Genomic DNA, 21,337 nt, shown 5'->3' on the forward strand with positions numbered 1-21,337 from the left:
CAGTGCACGGAAGTCTAAAATATGCCGGATGAATCGGGCTCTGAAAGTGCTTGTTTCTCTCTTGGCTCTAAAGGTAATTTATATAAAGGTGAAGTGATGATTTCCGTTTTCTGATCAGTTATCTAAAGCTAGGTAAGATACACCCCCCTCTAGGTGTGAATGGTTCGCTATCAGCATAGGAGGATGCTTTGAGCAGGCTTTTGAGGGAAAACCTCTGATTTTGGTAGTAGTCAGTATGTTGATGAGTTGGGTGCTGAAGTACGTATTACGCCTATTGGGTTTGCAGACGCACACTGCTGAAAGGGCTCACATGGCTTTTTTGGGGGGAAAGGATGGAATTTTGGAAGGTTCTTGACGAACTGAAAAAACGATTTGAAAGTGGGAAGCGCAAAACGTCGTTAAGTCGCGCACAGTGTACACACTGGCTGCCACCGGCCGCCGCCCGCCTTCCACCGGTGAGCAGCGAGCGGGACGGACGCACCGCAGGCCGCGACTCCCCGCCTTCGCGGCGGCTTCCGAGGACGGGGAGCGCAACGCCGCCCCGCAAGGCCCGGCTCAGGGGGGTCGCCGAGACCCGCCGCCCGCCGCCCGCCGCGGCCCTGCGGGCCGCTCGCCCGCCTGCGGGGCGCGAGGCGCGGCGGGAGCGCGCGGCGGCGGCCGGAGCGGGCCGTCACTATCGTCGCCGTCGCCCACACGGCGGGAAGGGGGCGGGGCCTGGGGCGGCCACGAGAGGCGGGGCTGGAGGGCGGTGCGCTCCCCTCCCCCCCCCTTCGCCTGTTCGCCCAATGGGCGGGGCCGGGCATCCCCGCTGCCCGCCTCCGTCGTTCGGGACGAGTCCATCGCGGTCCGTGCGGGGGGAGCGTCTGCCCCGGATGGTGGCTCCCGGTCCGGTTTGGGGAGAGGGGAAGGAGCGGAGATAGCGGTCGTGGATCAGGAGCGGGCGCTATCCTGCGGCAGCGGGGGCGGCTGATCGGGCGGGGGGAGCCGCTTCGTCTGGGCGGCTCTCCCCTCCCCCTTCCACCCCCCCCGCGTCCCGGCGGGGGATGGTGCGTCCCGCAGCGCGCGCCTTGCTCGCGCGGTTCGGCGGCTCGGTGGGGGGAGGGGACGGGACGGGAGACCCGGGCCCCGGCGGTTTTCCACTGTGGGCGCGGGGGATAGTGGGGAGGGGGCGCGGTGCCGGCGGCCGGGACCATGTCGGCGGACGAGGAGGAGCTGAAAGTCCCGGAGGAGATGTTCAAAGATGTCAAGTTCTTCGTGGTGGGAGACATCGACCCCAAGGTACCGGGTCACCCGCGCCCCTTCCTTCAGCTCCTTACTGCCTCCCCCCCCCCCGGGGGGGGTGGAAATGTGGGATCGTCCAGTTCCCCCCCGGCCCCCCCTCCCCCGGCGCTTCCCGCGCGAGCTCGAGGCTCACGCGCCGCTTCGCAGCACGCGCCCTGTCGCCGCGCGAGGTGGCGGGGGGGGGGGGCGCGCCTGACGGAGTGCTGTGGGGGGCGGGGTAACGGCCGGTAACGGCTGCGCTCGCGACCAGTGCGCCGCAACCCGCCATGGGAGCCGCGGCCCCGGCGCGCAGGCCCCGAGGCCGGCGGGGCGGAGGAGGGGCGGGCGGAGGGACTTCCCGGCACCGCCCGGGCCGGGCGGCAGCCTCGGGGGGCAGCGGGGCTGCCGGGCGGGCTGCGGGGCTGCCACCGGACACCCCGCGCCCCGCCGTGCCGGCCTCGGCCCCGCCCCGTCGCTGTGTCCGGATTCAGGACAGGGACGGGGACGGGGACGGGGACGGGGTCAGGCCGCTCCCGCCGTAGGGAGGCTTCCCGGGGGAAGGCTTGGCCGGCCCTTCCCTCCCCGCACGGCCGGGCCTGCCAGCCCCACCCGCCTCGGGGTTAGCGCCGCGGGGGAGGGCGCACCCCGGGACCCCCGGGGCCCCGGTGCCCGTCCCAGGGCCCTTCAGAGCCCCTGGGCGCACAGAGGTGCTGGTGTGGTCGGAGGTGCCGGCTCCGTGTTTCCCTTGCCCTGATCCCGAGGAGGCGAGTAGCCTCCTGATGCTGACAAACGACCACCCAGCCCTCTGGCCTCGGGCGATACCCTGGACGACAAGGTTGGCCTCCTCTGGCCTAGAGCGATACCCTGCATGACGAAGTTGGCCTTATAGTTAATAACACCCAGTCATGTTGGGTGAAGGTGGTTAAAAAAAAAAGTTTTCTGTGGCATGTCCAATTAGACAAGTGTTTGAAGTGATGTGCACCATATCTAGCTTTAGGACAGCACCTTCCTGTGAACAGATTCCTACGTGTTTCACACTGAAAGAAGTCTTGGCTGCTTTGGTGGTTGCTGCAGTTAAATCTTTGTTCAGCATTGGGTTCCTTTAACCTCACATCGTGGCGTTCACTGAGACTTGTAGGCCTTTAAGCGAACTTGAGACGTAGGCACTGACCTGCTGAGAAGGGTTTTATTCATAGGAATAGGGCTATACGCTAGAAGATATACAGCCTAGGAATAGAGTAGGAAAAAAAAAAGCCCAGGGTCTTTAGCCATAATTTTTTGGACAATGTGTTAGAACTTGAATAGCAATTGCTGTATTTAAAAAAAACCCTATAGCAGGAGTATTATTATGTGTATGAAGATGAGTGCAACAAACCAATAGGACTCTTGTATATCATTTATCATATAAATAGTGTCCCGAAAGGCATGTAGTTAGTTCTGTGTTGGCATACCAAGACAATCAGCGGTATTCCCATAGAGTCAGTAAACATTCTCTTAAGCTGGTTTTCTTTCTTATGTTAAGTTTTATACTTCTCGGCAGTTAGTGTCATTGTCTTAAGTCTTTGATTTGTTCTAAATTAGGTACACTAAATTCTCTTCTCTTTGTGAATGGCTTCTCTGGGTTGCAGGCAGACACCGAAGGTGGCTCTGGCGGAGTGGATAAGGTCAGGCAGAGCGCTGCAGGGGTGGTTACACTGCTTCCAAGACCAGCTCCTGCTGGAAGCTATAGAGCCACTCTTTCATCACGAGCAATGCCCGAATTGAGAAGTCCTGTGCATCTGAGTTGTTCCTGCGGCCGGCTGGCCAGTTTAAACACTGTTCCCTCTGCTGCTCTGGTTTCTGAAACGCCTTGCTGGCGTGGCACGGTGTTACAGGAGGCCGGGGCTCGCTCCTGTCCATGCTGGGGAGCAGGAGGCGCCGAGGAGGGCAGAGTCCTGCCTGTGTTGGGTGGCAGAGCAGAGTCAGAGCGGGGAAGTGTGCTCTGCTGAGCTTGGGGCGGGTTCTTCATGGTTGCCTTTGTCCTGCCTTCTGCAGGTGCAGGCACCTCTGGTACCCTTGGAACAACACGAACAAGAGGAGTGCTGAGTTTTGAGCCGAGACAGAAAGGAGAAGTTCTCAACTGAACTTCACAAATAGCTTTGAAAAAACAGTTCTTACAGTGAAATATTGTTCCATTACTAATATAAAAGTTACAAATACATATTTGGTGCTCTTCACTTCTTACAAACGGATGCTAGCTTGATTTTGAAAAGAAGTTTCCTCCTCCATCTTTTGGGGAGGAGCCTTCTTTGATCCGCTCAAATTTCCAAATGGTTTCATGGAAAACCAGTTACCTTAATAAATATTAATACATGCCTAGCACAAGTGAGAACTAATCAAAACAAATCCAAGAGTAAGAAAAAAAAAAGTAATATATTCAGGTGAATAACTGCATACCCACTACCTATTAAAGCGTATGCAGCACACACTAGAAGGGAAACAAAAGTCTGGAATTGTGCCGAGATGCTCTTTGGCAAATGAGGGAGAATTAGGCTGCTGGCTCCCAACTTCAAATCCGTTGCATTGGGATGTGCACTTGGCTGCACACACCTTACTGGGGGTGAGGAGTGGGTGTCGGCTATTATTCTTTTTATTAAATGCTTTTCTTGCTTTCCTGAAAGATGTAAACCCAAACCATCATGCTTTGGTAACACTGGTTAAAATCAGTATTTCATACAGAAAGAGATAAAAAGTAATGCATGCGGCATAAGGACTTTGAGCAGGATATTTCCTGGTTATCTCTTGCTTTATTATTATTATTTAAAGTTTTTTTTATGTCCATTGTCTTACTCCTTAGTTCTGAACTCTTGTTTCTTCCAACACAGGTTTTAGTGGGAGAACAATGGTAAAATTGATATGCCCCCAAAAATGACATTGCATTGAATGGATTTAAGCTAACACCTGAAGTGCAGGATTTTTACGATGATCATATTAGGGCTTTTCAGCATTTTATTCTCTAGTTACAAGTTGATACTAGTATAGGTGAAATGCTTTAATTGTGCCAATACGACTTTTCAGTCTAGGCACTACTTAAATTGAAGAAGCCACATGTTCTGAGAGGAGTTTCAGAAGTTGACATGAGCTAAATTAGGAAAAGTGTTTTACATACCACTTTAAACAATCATATGAAGTTACTATCTATCGTATTTATAGTGTTTAAACTTGCTACTTGTAACTAGTGTAACTTTTTGCATAAGCAGACGCTTTGCACAGACTCTTTAATGCAGCGCTGTTTTGCTATTAAAAAAAGTCATACTTTTAGCTCTTTAGTTGTAACTTCTTTCTCACACTATCAGATTTAGGTGCTCAGTTTTCATTACATTCACTCGTGCTTTTAGCCTTCCCTTAAACAAACGGTTGAAGTGGGCTTGTAACTCAGGGACAGCTGTGTGAGACAAGGAGCTTGTGTGGTGGAGCTGTTCTTAAATATCTGCTATTGTCAAAAGTGCTTTATTTTGATTTAGCTGTTCCTGTTGGAATTATAGCATCCTGTGTTACCTTGCAGTTAACTGGATTTCATGCAGGAAGTTATCCTGTGATTTAGGAGATTGGTGTGTAAAATGGAAATACTCTCTCCTGTTCCTGACTGTGTGGCAGCAAGAACAGCAAGTTTGCGATCAATTTTCTTGGTTATTTTAGAGTAATTCTTTTGTAATTTGATAATATCAGATACTCATCCACTGCAGAAAAAAGTTGATTAAAAAAAAAAAAGTTTTGAAGTCAAGTACTTCAGTCAGGAAATGCCAAAATTATCTCCTCACTGAGTGGTGACTTTTCCACCCTTATTTTCTGCTTAGCCTAGATGCTTTATAAAAGCACGTTTTGAAAGCGATGCCACATTTTGAAAGAGTCTCTTTTTCGGTGCCTTTCTGTCCTGTTTAGTGTACAGGGTAGGTAGTAATTGCTTACGGACCAATTACGTAATATTTTGTGCGATGGATGCAGCGCCTTGCTCTCTGCTGTTCACTGTTGACGGGAGAGCGTTCTGTTACAACGGGAGTGTCCCCAGCGGCTTTGAGGGATAGACATCTGTCCCTAGCAGGTTTTAGAGGGTGAACATCATACCCGTGTGGTTCTGCAAAATCATTATGAAGTGAAACTCTATTCATTTCTGAATAATAAAAGGAAAAAGGAAGGAATAATCTTAACTGGCATTTTTAACATTTGAACTCTAGACCTTAATGTTTTAAAACATTTTTTGCTTCCACCTCTATATATCCCACTACCTTCTCTGTTACTTTTATTCCAATAAAACTGAGTCCCATTTTTTGGGACAGGGCTGGAACTCAAGCCAACATCTTCTGTATGGGCCTTGCAAGAATAGGTATAAGATGTGCTTTGTGAGATGTGTTGCATTTTCTGAGGACAGAGTGACGGAGTGAGACATTTCAATTCCAGCTCTTTAAGGTAGTAACTTAGGGGGAATGTATCCTACTTTTTTCTTTCTTAGCTCTCTAGATCTCTCTTTGTCCTCCATTGTTTCTTTTCCCAATATGTCAACTCTTAGTTAGAATGTTTTCCCTTCTCAAGGCATTGGTTACAACTTTTTTTTTTGCTTGCACATCTTTCTAATACCAAGGGGGAATTAGACTTGTTCTTGGTTCTTCTCTTTGGTTGCATTGTTTTGAAGCAGCTGGACGGCTTTTTCAGACTTAGGCGTATGCTCTTGCATGAAGTATATTGATTGGATCTAGAAATACTCGAACCAAATGCTTTGGTGAAGCTGGAATTATTTTCTTAGCCATTAAATGAACATTTACAGAGAATGCATGAACATAATTTTTTCCCCCTTTACCCAAATAAATAACTGGCTGAATCTGGAAAAAATCCTATGAAGATTGCAATGTACAGTCATGAAATTACATTTTTGAATGTAACCATTGGGTTACCTTTTCTTAAACTTCAAGCTCTTCTTTTAAAGCATATTGAAATGTTTCCAAAGCTGCCATATACAAAAACAAACAATGAGGAGAAGGGTTTTCTTACCCTGACTGAGAGAAACTTATTTTGAGATGTTTTTTGAGGCATATATGTTTTGGAAAAAATTTTGTCACTTTCCAGATTTCTGCCCAAACCTGAATTATTCTGGAAAGTAAATCTTCAACTTGTATGATTAAAATATGGCAGAGGGGTAAACTATTGGCGATCAGGTTTTAAATGGGATGCACGTGGCAACTTCAGAATGAGTGCTAGCCGCTTACGGGAGGACAACCGAGAGAGAAGGTCATATTCATTCCTCTCATGTCAGTGTGTTCTTGCATTAACATTTTTCTCAAATAAAAGGTGTTCGAAGTTGTTGACTTCTCTTCTCTTTTGGATTTAGGTTATTCAACTTCTGAAAGCTGGGAAAGCAAAGGAAGTTTCTTACAATGCACTGGCTTCACATATTATTTCAGAAGATGGGGACAATCCAGAAGTTGGAGAGTCTCGTGAAGTTTTTGATCTCCCTGTGGTAAAGGTGAATGACTTATCCATGGTATAATCAAAGAACTGATGTGGATACTTCATTATTTTAATGTTTGGATGACGACCAAATGAAACATATCTTTAAAAATCCTTTATTCTTGTTACACAAACTTTTATCCTGACTGATAGACTTCTTTTACAGTTCTGTTCTCCTTTCTCTATTGCTCTGTATCTTTCAGTGGTTTGCATGTTGTTGTTTTTTTTTTTTCTGTTTTGTATTGTTTTTTTCCAGATACTTCCTTCAGTCATCTGTGAGATGGTGTCCTATTAGCTGTACTTTAGCTGTACTTCTGACGGGAACGTTCTTACAAGCTTCTTGGAATGGAAAACCTCAATTTAGAATAAATACTAGAATGCTAAGGGTTTTTTTTAAACGCATATAATTTGCAAGGTGCAACATTATTTTTTAGATTTTGCATAAGTGTGCTATGCTAATTTTAAACAATAGGAACTTGTAGAAAAATAGATTTTTTTTTTTCCTCTTTATTTTAGTTTTAAAATGTTTTTTTTTTTCCTTACTCATACTGGAATTACCAGTGTTTTGTTACTATCTTGCAATACTGGATTATTTTGCCAGTGAAAGATTCTGGGCTTCATGTTTGAAAATGTGAGCTTGTCACTCTGCAAGTCATGAGAGTGACTTGAAGAAAAAACACTAATATTTCACTGCCAGTACCTTGATTTTGGGTTATTTTTTCCATATGGTTGCAGGTGGCAGTAGAGAATTTTGATATCCTATGTTGTGAGAGTTCACCTGACAGTGTAAAGTATGAATTAATTCCAGAAAATGAAAGGTGCTTTATACTAGTGGGCGTGCTGATTAAAAAATTTCTAGTTCCTTTTTCTGAAGTGTTCTGTGGTATAATTTTAAACTTCTAAAGAAGACGACTGCTGCCATTCTCATGAGAGGAAAGGGCATCAGCATCATTACAGTGCTTTCTGCTTTCTAGTGCCATTTACTTAAATAATTTAATCATCTTTGTAAGTGCTACTAACTAAACTTTTTCCTTTCCAAATGAGAACAAATCTGTCAGTAATGTCACTTAGTTTGATCTGAAAACATCACAGCATGATCTGTAATCAAGAAGACTAGACTAAGTATTAAGGGAATGGAAGTCAGAGGCAAAGGTAGCTTGTTATCAAGAGAAAAGGCAGAGAGAATAAGAAAGAGAAAAAACATGAGGGAGAAAAATCTCCCATTTTTTTTGCAGAGGATTGACGAGTTATGAATTAGCTGTTTTTAGTTCATCTTTTACGCCTTTTTCTAAGGAGGAGAGAATAGAATCATAGAATTATTAGGGTTGGAAAAGACCTGTAGGATCATCAAGTCCTAAAGTCAACCCAACACCCTCAGGCCTCCTAAACCATGCCCTGTAGTGCCATGTCTACACGTTTTTTGAACGCCCTCAGGGATGGTGATTCCCCCACCTCTCTGGGCAGCTTGTTCCACTGCCTGAACACCCTTCCAATAAATAAATTTTTCCTAATATCCAATCTAAACCTCCCCTGATGCAGCTTGAGGCCATGTCCTCTCGTCCTATCACTAATAACTTGGGAGAAGCAGGAATTGGGACACCATATGCATAGTTATCACAATATATTTGTTTGGGTTTTTTTGAGAAAAAGTAATTTCATACTGAATATGATGCCATTTCTTCTCCCTTCTTTACATGCTGTATTGGGACCACTGTCCTACACCTCCTCCCTTCTCTACCACCTTCTTCTCTTCCAGAGGGGGGGGAATACTGTCCCAGAATACTGTCAGTTAGGGGTCATCACCTCTGTCCTTAGCAGCCCTCATTGCTGTGTGTTTAGAAGCTTCTTTCTATATAAGGTTATGGTTCCTGACTCCTTGGTGATGAGTGTAAGGTAGGGGATTTTTAGAGCATGGAAAACTGAAAAAAGGGAGAGGATTAATAAATGCTGTAAACGGTGTTCCTGGCACTAGAGAAGGACAGGCAGGAGAAGGGGCTCTTGCTCCTATATTGCTGCACAACCTTTCAGCAGTCTTAATATTAACTCTTAGAAATAAATCAGAACAGTATTTTTTGTGAAGGCCTAAGTACAACGTCTGTGAAACAGACTTTCAAAGCTTGGAGGTGTATACTGAAACTAGCTACAGCATGAACTGGGAAGGTTATTCATGTTTTGCACAGGCAGACCAAGGGTTTTAACATCTTGTGGTTTTTATTTTTCAGCCTTCCTGGGTGATCTTGTCTGTTCGCTGTGGAGCGCTTCTGCCGTATCCTTTAAATTCAAATTTGAACCAGTTCTATAGCAAACATATTAAAATAGATACCGTCGAAGGATTAAAGTCAGCTTCAAGTATGTATAGCTTAAATTTTTAAAATAATAGGACGTTTTGTGGGCCAAGATTGCAGCGTGCTTGGAGCTCCATTGGCTTACTTCAGTTTTCCTGTCCCTCTGGCTATTTGGATGCTTAATAGGCACTTGCAAGAAAATTGTCATAAATGGACTTAAAACATTCTAGCTAGAAGCTGATAATGAACTGTGAGGATCCAGGAAAAATGCTGGAGTGTGCAGTAAATGGGTTAATGTTGGTTCAGAGTAGAATGGCCTATTCTGCCTTTTCTAGAAGCAGAATTAAGTAAGGGATAAATACACAATAATTCATATCAACACTGTATTATAAATAACACTTTATTAACAGATAGTGTTAGTATTCCCATTTTTGGGGTGGTTTGTCCTTGCCTTTGGTAGACCCTTGTTCATGTTTGGCTAGATTTATGTTTCTTGTTTGGAGCATATATTCTTGCATATGGATGCATTCCTTCCTCTTCTTGTCAGTTACTACTGCTTCACTTTTATTTATGTTTCCCTCATTTTTTTCTTAGGATCATAGGAATGGTGACAGTGACTATTATAGAAAAAAAAATAATCATGCATCTCTTTCTTAGACCATTCATGATAAAGATTTTCTATGTGGAAAAGCTGAAGCAGAGCAATACATTTCAGTACAGATACAAGTGGATTATTGCAGCAAACAGTGCTGGGACTAGGGAGGTATTCTGTCAGGCCTGAGATCTCATTTTGGAATGAAGTTAGCAGGTGGTCATGTCTGTAACGGAAAACAAGAGGTGGTACATGCAAGGATCCAGGTGTTCGTATTAGGAATTCAGGTCTTAATATGCTTCACTGATTCAGAATTCATGTTTTATACCCAGTGTTTCAGGGTATGTCCCTTTGCATCTCGCCGTCTCTCGACTATTTTGGAAATAGCCTGTATATTCTCTACTTCCCCAAGAGAATTCAGCTCAGGGTGTGAAATGTAGAATGAGAAAGCATTGAGTTCATCAGATCAAATGATATAGTGAGGTCTTTGCAGCTGTTTTTATCATGATAACCAGCATGTCGGAGAGGATTCAGTTGTTTGTTTGAAACACTTGTCATAGATATGGATAGTGTTCTGACCTAGGAAGAAGAAAGTTTTCCATGAGCAACTTGGCATCCAAATGGAAAAAAAGCACCAAACATTATATGGCAAAACCCAAATTAGCAGAGCTACTCCTGTATGAAAAATAGTTTGATTATTGTGATGTGGTCTAGGCTGGTGATTTTTGTGTTTGGCATCTGGAAATAAATCTGTTCTTCATCCTTTCATCATCAGGAAGGGAGTGTACGGTTGCTTACGTCACACAACTGTAAGCCTTCTCCCTGTTCCTGAGGACTGGTTAAAAAATAATAAAATAGCTTGGAATTAGCTACATTTTCAGGCTTAAGTAATCTAGGATTGCATTATTAGTGGTGGTCTTTCCCACGCAGAGGTTGTCCTATTAGAAAATTGGTCTTCGTCTGAAACCAGGGTTTTTTGAAAGGATGTGCTACGAGCTGACGTTATTACATACCCAGAAGAGAAATAAACAGATATAACCATTGAGTGATGCAGCCCATAACTAAATTGTAGCAATAAATGTGTGAATGTTGCCTTGAACGGCTATTGCTCAGGAAGTCTTTATTATGGGTATATAGGAATGGCCAAATGAAAAGATAAGGTCTCAGTAGTATCATATTCTTGGGTTGCATGGGAGAAGGAAGTTTTCTACACCTGTCAGCAATAAATGTGTCCTTGGACCTTCCACTTTATTCTTTCTAGCACTTCATGTCCTTAGAACCGTGTGGTTTTAGATTTTATTCTGATCCTTAAGTGCTCACTAAAGTGGGTTGTTAAGTTCTAACTTTGTTCTGTTTCAGTCTCTTTATGACTTCTAGTGTGGTGGCGTCTGGCCTTTGATTAGGGTTTTAAGTACTACCATAATGAAGAAAAATGCAGTTAATAGGAATAGCTTACTTTTTCCAGTGCATTGTTTTTAGACCATGTTAAGGCAGAGGTTTGAGATTCTGCATTTTCATCTTTTGTTTATGTTTTAATTTGGAGATGTAACACTCCGAAGTTGAAATTGAGTTTACTGAAGAAGCAAGTCCTAGAAACATCTTTTGTAAGTTAGATATGTGGATCTCCTAAGAGCATTAAAGATTTTATGTTTGCTTACCAATTCCAGTACTTACTTGATAGGCATTTGCCTGTCAGTTGTTAAAGGTGAAGTTTAATTAGAAAGATTTAATGCAATATAGAAGCCTAATAATTTTGCCTGTTTCATATAAATAATTTTAACATTCCACTGTGAAAGTTGTTTTCACTTCAGAAGGCAGGGTGTTCTCCAGTTCCCAGCTAACTGATACTAGCGAAACCTGACCAAACTGCTGCTGAAGTAACAGAAGAATGAATCTGGAAGCAGCCTTTCTGAAGAAGGAAATACAGTTTTGTGTATGAAAGCCTCAGTTATGATGCTATAAAGAGGGCTGGTGATTTCTTTCTTAATTCTCTTGATAGCAGCAAAAGCAAGAATGAAGCAGGATTATTTTTCCATGGTCTTGTACAGATGAAAGAAGGTCAGAGTACTTCTGAATTTTTGTTGTTTGGAGGAAAAAAAAAAGAGTGAGTTTTGTTGCATTTGCTCTTTTTTGTTTACCAGACCTGCTTGGAACCTTATTGTTGTGCTGCTTTTAACTGTTTTAAGAGGGGCAATTTCACTCCTATTCTTTAGAGAGTGCAAGCTGCAGTGAAACTGATGGACCTCTTAAAAGTTAAATACCGAGCTGTTGCTGCTTTATGTGCTAGGAGCAGATGTTAAGGCAGGGAGTAGACAACTGTACACTTTTGAAAGATCCAGTACTGAATCTCTACCTTAGATGAGGTACTGAGCAACAGAGTGAAATTTAGGACATTCATCAGACTTGAACTTCTTGGAGCATTCTGGATAATGGCAGTAATCCATTGTAAATTTTGAAGTGCCCTGGGCTTTGTTGTCAGCTTGCTCTGTGTTGTCTCTTCTGGGTCTTAAAATTTAAGTATTGCTGGTCCATCTGTCAACAGCACAGGGAAAATAATTGTGTTTCATTACAAGAATCTTAGTGTGTACTTGTAACACAGTGCACATCTGTTTCTGTAGTCCTTTTTTCCAACAAGGCGTGCATATATCTTAAACACCAAATCATATGGAAGTGTGGAAAAGGGGGGGAAGTTATAGAAGTTACTGGTCTGTCTGTCTTTCCCAGGTCGCTTCTGTCAAACTGTTCTCTCCTGTTTCACAAAGCCCCCCTGTAGTGGAGATTTCACAGTCTCCCCAGTCACCTTACAGTGCCTCACTATGGTGTTGCTAGAGTTTAACCCCATTACCATGCTGCAGTCTTAACCCTGTTTTGATGCATCTGAGCCACTCTGAACAGGGAGAACAAATTACCTCTCTTTTCATTCAGCAGCGTTTGAAGATCTGTCGTCTTAGCTTCTTAAACACATCAATTCTGGTCTTTCAGTTCCCTCTTGTAAGTCATTTTACTAGGTCTGTAAAAATTCTCACTGCTCTTTTTTGCATACAGTTTTATTTATCTATTCCTTTCATGCATCTGAAAACAAATATGCATTGCTACCAGAGATCTGCCTGAATTTTGAAAGCGTGGTGGAAAACTTCATGTTAGTTTTAGGCTGTGTTTCTGTTTTTACATCCCAGTGTGATGTTTTCTCATTTTGTGTTTCACAGTAGCACCTAGATGCACCCCCTCCCCACCCCATCTGTTGCCTAGCCAACTTCCAGGCAGTGTTGTACCTGGTAGGAGGTATACTTGCTTACTACTGTTGACAGATAATCTAATACTTTGTTTGGTTTGTTGTTTTTCCTGATACCTGAGCTTGTCCTTTGAGATGTTTGTTGTTCAGTGCCTTTTGTGGACTTAATAACCCTGCAGTATGCTAGGAAACTGTTTCTACTTTTCCATTCTCTGTGAAATTGCAAAGGGCAGCTTAGGTTTCAAAAGGTGGAACCTAAATTCTACCACTTGGTTACCAAAGCGCCGTTTTTGAAACCTCTGGCTTCTGTATTACTTTCTAACCCCCATTTTTGTTTTGTTTTGTTTTAAAAATGTGCTTTTATTTCTTACTAGTTTTAAATGAAGTCATCTACTACATTGCCATCTTTTTTAATAAGCATGCAAAAAAGGCACTGCAACTTCCCACTGATGTCTGGTCTTAGCTTTTATTTTAGAAAAACACACTTTTCTTGGTCTGACTTATTTTATCAAATTTTTGTGCATCATATTCCTTCTGTATTGTCTGTTGCTGACTGTAGCAAAAGTTTCTTCTTCATTCTCCTGTATTTTTAAACATGGAAGATAAGCACTTGATAAAGGAAGGAAGCTCTTGGTAATGAGGTGACTCCTAAAAGCTAAACTTCCTGTGTTTAGCATCCTGAGATGGGCTGAAAGAGATGTTCTGAGAAGAGGCAAGTTTGTAATGTTACCAAAATCCGTCATAATATTAGAGGTGTCCTGATCCAGTTTACACCTCAAGTTTTTCCTGATGCATACAACTTGAATTGGAAACAGACAACATGCTTTTAAAGATCGAAGCTTTTGAATGGTCAAATACTTGATAACATCTGATAAGTACTATGCACACTATTTAATATCCTTCTAATGTCCCTCGGGAAACTCTCATTTAAATTGTTTTGCATCCTTGACACCTGCTTTCTAGTGTAAATGGCTTTTCTCCAGAATCGTGTCAGATCTTTTTTGGAGTTACTGCCTGTCTCTCTCAGGTAAGAAGTGAACCATATTCCAGTCTACTCCAGTGTATGGTATTTGTGCGATGCTTTTCTGTTGTACTATGACTTTTTTCTATATGCTAGGTGAATTATCACCTAAAACAGTTTTTCACTGAAAATGAGGGCATGAACATTTCAAACTGTGAACATTCAGTCAGTAGTTCATGTTGCATTCAGCCGTATGGTGATTCTAAAATGCAGAGTACACTAGACTTTATAGTCTTTGCTCCTGTTCTTCTATTTCTGCATTAACACAATATTCAGTCAACACTGAAACCTTATGAAGGGTGCCAGTGAGTAAACTAGAAAGATGGTGATTCAATGGCTTGTGTTCACAGCCAGCTCTATAGATCGGTGAGTAGCCTGTTGTGACCAGTGTGTGTGTGTGTGCATATGGACAGAATAAGGCCCTAGGTGCTAATGGAATGTATGTGTATATCTGCTATAAACTTTTAAACAAATTATTCCTGTAATAGTGTCGCTAACTCCAAATGGTAGTGGCTTAAATACATGTGGCTTTCTTGGCAGGGGAGGGGGACATCGCTGTGACATAAATTGTTAGAAGTAAACACTTCATGTGTTTACACAGGCTATTAATTTTGTCTACGTGTTAAAATTCCATTTAATGAATTTAAACAGGTTATCTAAGATAAAAATTTTTGCTTGCTTGATCACTTAACTTTTTTGTCATGTGGAAAGTGTGATATATCAGTGTTGAGTTTTACAGGAGTGAAGAATGTTTTGTTTTCCACTGTGCAGGTTCAAAATGATTGTTTAATGTCTTTTCTTGTTGCGTCTCTTTGTCACCCTTTTTTCTCCGTAACTTTCATGCTAATTCAGTGTTTAAAAGTGATAGGTAATGCATTAGCCAGACTTGTAAATGGTATGTCATGGAGTGTACTGAAATTCTTCAAGCAGAAGGCAGCTGGTTGCATAGAACTAAAAGGCTTATTTACCACCTTTCAGGTTTCATCTGAAGACCGAAGTACGCTGTGGGCTTTGATCACTTTTTATGGAGGGAATTGCCAGCTGAGCCTCAATAATAAGTGTACTCATTTGATTGTGCCTGAGCCAAAGGGGGTAAGAGTTTATTACATGTACACTTCTTGTTGTAGCTCTCATTTGCTTTTGAATAATCAAAATTTTTCCATCTCCCTGAAGTTAGGATTCTTAAGGCTGTTCATTAGTCTTGAACAGCTAAATTCAGCACAATTATGCATTGCAGCTATTCGGTTTGTATTTATTTTCTGTATGGCTTTAAGCCTAATTAATTCAAAAGATGTTGAATTTCATATCGGTATTTGTATATCTGGTTGAATAAAGCATTTTATTTTTCAGTTTGTCTTAACCTAATTTTGACATATCATAATCATTGGCGATTGTGATTTGTAAATCTGTATATACAGAATCAGTGAAGAAAAATGAACAAAATTGAAAAATTGTGTAAAATGCCATTCAGTGTTACAAGGCAGAGAGGGATAAAGAGAGCAGAATGAGGAACAGGTTATTTTCTTTTTTGTTGTTTGTTTTTTTTTTCTCAGAAAAAAGAGAACTCTCATAATCCCTGCAGTCATTCCTCTTAAAGAAAGATGGTAGGATAAATAGTACATGGCATTCCTGTCCAACTGCTGGTAAAGTAGTCATACTTAAATCACTCCCATCACAGGATATCTTAGGTTGGAAGGGACCCATAAGGATCATCAAGTCCAACTTCCTGCTTCTTGCAGGACTGCCTAAAACTAAACCATATGACTAAGAGCATTGTCCAGATGCTCCCTGAACTCTGACAGGCTTGGTGCCATGGCCACTTCCCTGTTCCCTGTTCCAGTGACCGACCACCCTCTCAGTGAAGAACCTTTTCCTAATGTCCAGTCTGAACTTCCCCGATGCAGCTTCATGCCATTTCCTCGTGTCCTATCACTGGTCACCAGAGAGAGGAGATCAGCGCCTCCACCACCACTGCTCCCTGGAGGAAGCTGTAGGCTGCGATGAGGTCACCCCTCAGCCTGCTCTTCTCCAAGTTGAGCAAACCAAGTGACCTCAGCTACACCTTGTGAGTCTTGCCCTCGAGACCTTTCACCATCTTGGTCGTCCTGTCGACACACTCAAATAGTTTGATGTACTTCTTGTATAAATTGAGGCACCCAAAACCACACACTCTACTTAAGGCGGGGCTGCACCAGTGCAGTGTAGAGTGGGACCATCACCTTCCTTGACCAGTTAGCTATGCTGTGCTTGAGGCACCCAGGACATGGTTGTCCCTTTTAGCTGCCAGGGCATGCTGTTGGCTCATGGTCAGTTTGCCATCAACCCAAACCCCCAGGTGTCTATCCGCGGGGCTGCTCTCCAGCCACTTGTCCCCCAGTTTATATGTATAACCGGGATTACCCCCTCCCATGTGCAGAATTGGGCACTTGTTCTTTTTAAATTTCATATGGTTGGTGATTGTCCAGCTCTCTAGTCTATCCAGATCTCTCTGTAATGCCTCTCTACCCTCAAGGGAGTTGACAGCTCCTCCTAATTTAGTATCATCATTTGACTTCCTACTCCTGTGTAGGAAGTAAAATGTTTCTGTCTTTATGCAAACGGTGAAACTGAATCGGAAAGATTAGGTAACTGGCTAAAGGCAGCATTTAGCACATCAGAATAGCCTTCTGTGCTGTAATGCTAGTAATGCTTTGATTATAATAGTTCTCCCTCTTACTTAAGAAGAAATACATTTGTAATTGATTTCCTGTGTTTGTTCAAAGACTGAAAATGCTTAAAAGAAATTGAAGCTCGCTTAAAAATTATTGCTTGGATGCTTTTAGTTAATGTGGTGGATGGAGCAAGTTTTTGGTTTTGTTTCTGTGTGTTTTATTTTTTGTCCTTTAATAAGAAGAGTGCATTCCCATCACTTTTTTTTAAGTTTCCAGTTAGTGGGAGGGGTCTCACAGGTTGGTTAGTTGAATGTGGGTGACTCTAAGATCAGGTTCTATACACCACCTCCTCACATAAATCTGTAAAACCTTGTCAAGTTTCTGAAGTTGTTTTATACAAATTGCATATATTGTCCTATCAATGACCCTTGCAATATTTTGGAGTTAATGTAAACTATCTAGTACTCAGAGAAAAGCACGTGGCTGGTAGGGTGACAGTAAACTTGTGTGCAATATAAAGGGAACTGCTTTGGAATAAAACATGGGCTGGCATTGGGAGGAGAGAAGGTGTGGACGTGGGAAATGCTTCCTTTTTTTCCCTGTTTTCATTTAAAACTATAAGAACCTTTGTAGGTGGTTTTCTTGGGGGGGGATATGTTTTGGGGGGATTTTTTTGTTTATTTTTAAAGTTGTTCTTTCTTCTGTGGCAGAGCTAGAAGGGTGTACTGACCACCACCCTAGTTGTCTCCTCCATCACAACATAATGTAATCCTTGGACAAAGAGCTTTGCTACCTAGAATGGTATTTTTAATAGGCAGTGATATACATTTAAGAAGTGTTGCCTTAAGTCATAAACTTCTCAAAGCAAAGGATGTTGTCTTCAGCTTACCAGTCAAGAAACTGAAAAAAACCCCCACATTAGCATTTCATATCTGTGTGATGAAATAAATATCTTGTTTAATTTACATAATCATTGAATGGGAACAATTTTATAGAATGATTACTTAAAATGCTTCTAGTCCTGCTGCTCTGTCATACTACTACAAGGGAATCTGCAGCAGTTTGTAATGAGAACAGTTTTGACACTAGTGGAAGTTTAAATGATTGCTTTGACTAGACACAGGATGATAAAACAAGATTCTTACTAATTCTCACCACAAAGAAAGAATGAAAACTCATATCCGCAAATAAACTTGGTTTCATCTGTAGTCTCTTTATTGTGTATGAATGACAGTTTCATTGTAGGAAATAACTCTAGAGAATCATTAAATTAATTTCCTCTGAATGTGCTGGTTGTTAATTTATATTGTTTGACATACAAAGAAAATCCCAGTCCAATCACTTTTACATATTAGATCCTGAAATTAGTTTTAAATCTTTTAAAGTTTTTGCTCCCCCCCCCAACTTTCTTGATATTTGTGAGGGGTGTCTATCAGAGAGAGGATGTTTGAATAAATAGAGCACTGATCCTATTTCTATTTCTTAGGAAAGGAAACAGCGAAGTTTTACTATTTGTATATATCTTCAACTGATTAAATGATAAGGGAGGAGGAAGGGATAAAGTTTTCTATTTTGTCAGCATCGTAACCTCTCACTACAATGGATTTAGCTAATATTTGTACAGAAGTGAAACTTTCAAGTTGAGGGCAACATTACAGTGTGCAGCTTCTGAGAAGGTGTATGGAAATTACTTGACTGGTTTCTGATTTGTATTCCTGCTGAAATGCATTTTTTTTTTTCAGTGATCACCTTGTAAATATTTGTCTCTATCGTGAAATTCTGATTTTTCCTTAAATGCTTTTTCTTTTTTTTTTTTAACTTTTTTTAGTGGAGAAAATGTAAGTATAAACTGTATTTAGACTCACCTTAATGTCCACCTGAAAATCAGCTGCATCTTAGTATTGACTGTGATGTTCCTAGCTGCTGGAGTTCTAAAGGCTTTCTCAGAACCAAATTTCAGGGTTTTCAAATCCTTTGATGACTGCCTTTGAGAAGAATTTGGGTAGTGGTGGATTTGCAAGTGAAGACTTAATCTTCTGCAGTTGTGCCTTCTGAGTCCTTTATGTTGTAAATGTGGAGGTTTTTGTTTTAATCTCTTGGAATTTGTGGTTACCACAGCAGTGTAGTTTGTCCTGTTGGTTCTGGGAGAGATTACCTTCTGTTATTGGACAGCCTCTTGTGATATGCCTCTCTCTGCTCTAGCAGAGAGCGCGCTCAAAAATGTTATTTGGGATTTTTTGTCTTTAAATAAATTTTTTTTTTCTCCCCAGGAAAAATATGAATGTGCTTGTAAAAGGGACAGCATTAAAATTGTGACACCAGACTGGGTACTGGATTCTATAGCTGATAAGACTAAAAAAGAAGAGACTCCTTATCATCCTCGCTTAATTATATACGAGGAGGAAGAGGAGGAGGAGGAGGAAGAGGAGGAGGAAGCAGAAAATGAAGAACAAGATTCTCAAAATGAAGCCAGTACTGATGAAAAATTATCAAGCCCAGCATCTTCTCGAGAAGGATCACCTTTGGGTGATCAGGTTTTTTCACCAAAATCTACTCCTGCTGATAAGGCAAAAGGGGAACTGATGTTTGATGATTCCTCAGATTCCTCTCCAGAAAAGCAAGAAAGGAATTTGAATTGGACACCAGCTGAAGTCCCGCAGGCATCCACAGCAAAGCGCAGGTTGCCTCAAGGGAAAGACTCTGGGTTAATTAATTTATGTGCCAATGTCCCACCAGTGCCAGGTAATATTTTGCCTCCTGATATGAGAGGCAATCTGATGGCTTCAGTACAAGGTGCCCAAAGTTCTGATCGACAGGAAATGATGGCTACGTGGAGTCCGGCCGTGCGGACATTAAGGAATATTACTAATAGTGCTGATATTCAGCAGATTAATAGACCGTCAAATGTAGCACATGTAAGTTTTGGATTTTTAATTTATAAGATATTGGACTTTTTCTTAGGAACTATCGTATCCAAGAACTTCAATTTCATTTTATTTTTCTTTAAATGTACAGAGTATTAAAAGTTCTCCATATTACTTAGAAGTTGTGGCCAAATCAGTAACCTCCCCACAAGTAACTTCATTCTTCGCAGGTTCACAGAAGTAAGAACGCATTTGGAAAAAATATTTGGAAGAGTAAAGCTGTGTTTAACTGTAGCGTGCTTTAGAGTTTCAGTATTGATTTCTTGGTAAGAAAATAAATCATTAATTTAGAATTATTTGGCTAGTTCAGGAAACCTGATTTCATACCCTTCAAGCTTTTTATTCAGTGCAAGGAATTATTGGTGCTATGAACACATAAAACTGTGAAATTGATTGTTCTCACAGTAGGTTCAGTTCTATACTGTGTTGTTCTGCTGGGCATCATTAAGTTGTACAGTATAGTCAGGATTATGATGCAGAAGTCCTAATTTACAGGTTCTTATGCCACTCGCATAGTTTAAATAATTGCAGCTTTTGTATTGAATTTATTTTTAGAAGAAAGTAAAAAAGCAAGTGAGCATGCACTGAAATAACTTGTAGCATTGAATTTCTAAGATGTTCATGGGAAGGGAACGTGAGGAAAGTAGGTGCTGGTAAATGTTAGACATATTTTTTACTTAAATAATTGTACTGGTGCATTTATTTGGATGTTCATCTGAAGGTAAAACTTTCAAAGGTGCCTGAAGAATAGAGAAACTTACAGCTAGTACTTAAACACAAAAAGTGGAGTCACTCAGAAGTGCTGTTTTTTTGTGGTCTGTATGACTTCTGAATATGAAATGGAAATGCAAGCTTCCGTTTAAAACTGAGTCTTAGATTCCTCTTCTCAGTGCCTTGAACTGTTTAAGGACTGAGGCTTCTGGGTAAGCACTGAGCAGAACCGCCAGAGTCCTGGTCGGTTGGCCAGTGCTGGTAAGCTGGCTGATGCTTTCATGTCTGAACACCACATCTACAACCCAGTCATTGGACTGTCAAATACTCTTTAGTGGTATCCCTGTGGAAGTATTCTGTAAGTAGTATTTATAGAGCAGTTGATGGTATCATGCTTCGGCTAGACTTTTGTCCTCCAAAAGTCTGTTAGACTAGGGACTTAACTATGGTGTGCAAGGGCTGTTCTCAATCCGGTATCAGGCTGCTGTGTAGGTCACCGTGCTGGCTCCAGCATGTGGAGAAAAGCTTTTGTATTAGAATAGTGAATCTGCTTCCTAGAGGGAGGAATACCAATTCTAGCTTTTTCCTTACAACTTCCCTCTGGCTAGGTTAAATTGTACTTTGTATCCTGCTTGAGTACCAGTTTTGGGTGGATTCCATGCCTTGGTGCACCATCTTGGAAAGTTCAGGTTTAATTTGAACTTCAGATTTCTGCTGAATGGCATTGTGCAGGTACAAACTTACTTTCTGAACATAGCCCTAGGATACTTTTGAAAGTTTTATCCCTTTATTTTGAAATACGTGTCCTGAAGCTTCTGTAATTTTGACTTTTGGGACTTTTTGTGGAGAGCAGCATGAAGATCTCATACTGAGCCACGGAAACATTCTTTTTGTGTATGTTATTTTTAGTTATTGACTGTTTATACTGTGGTGCTGTCTAGACCTTAATGATGGGTGATGCACTGATAATCGTGGTTGTAAATGTATGCCATACCGACAACATCAAAATTACTTAAATGAAACCCTAGACGTTTTGAAGTGCATTGTAAAACACACTTGAGCCACCTCTGATGAAGAGTTGATGGACGTCTCACTGAGAGGTTACAGTTAATTGGCTTTGTGTTTCAGTGATGTGCTTTGATTCCTCTCATGCACCCACACCATTGAAGTTTACGCTGTA

At 41.8% G+C, this 21,337-nt stretch overlaps 1 protein-coding gene across 1 annotated transcript in view; it reads left to right on the forward strand.

The window, feature by feature from the left end:
- Nucleotides 1-874: 874 nt before the first annotated feature.
- PAXIP1 (PAX interacting protein 1) overlaps nucleotides 875-21,337 on the forward strand; it is a 37,660-nt gene continuing 17,197 nt past the window's right edge. Inside the window, exons 1-6 of the mRNA XM_064445040.1 lie at nucleotides 875-1,278; nucleotides 6,623-6,757; nucleotides 8,964-9,007; nucleotides 13,814-13,877; nucleotides 14,850-14,963; nucleotides 18,793-19,437. Of these exons, the coding sequence (XP_064301110.1) occupies nucleotides 1,192-1,278; nucleotides 6,623-6,757; nucleotides 8,964-9,007; nucleotides 13,814-13,877; nucleotides 14,850-14,963; nucleotides 18,793-19,437 (1,089 nt within the window). The 5' untranslated portion in view covers nucleotides 875-1,191. The remainder of the gene's footprint in view (nucleotides 1,279-6,622; nucleotides 6,758-8,963; nucleotides 9,008-13,813; nucleotides 13,878-14,849; nucleotides 14,964-18,792; nucleotides 19,438-21,337) is intronic.

Source organism: Phalacrocorax carbo, chromosome 2, assembly GCF_963921805.1.
Source record: "Phalacrocorax carbo chromosome 2, bPhaCar2.1, whole genome shotgun sequence".
NCBI classification, from domain to species: domain Eukaryota; kingdom Metazoa; phylum Chordata; class Aves; order Suliformes; family Phalacrocoracidae; genus Phalacrocorax; species Phalacrocorax carbo.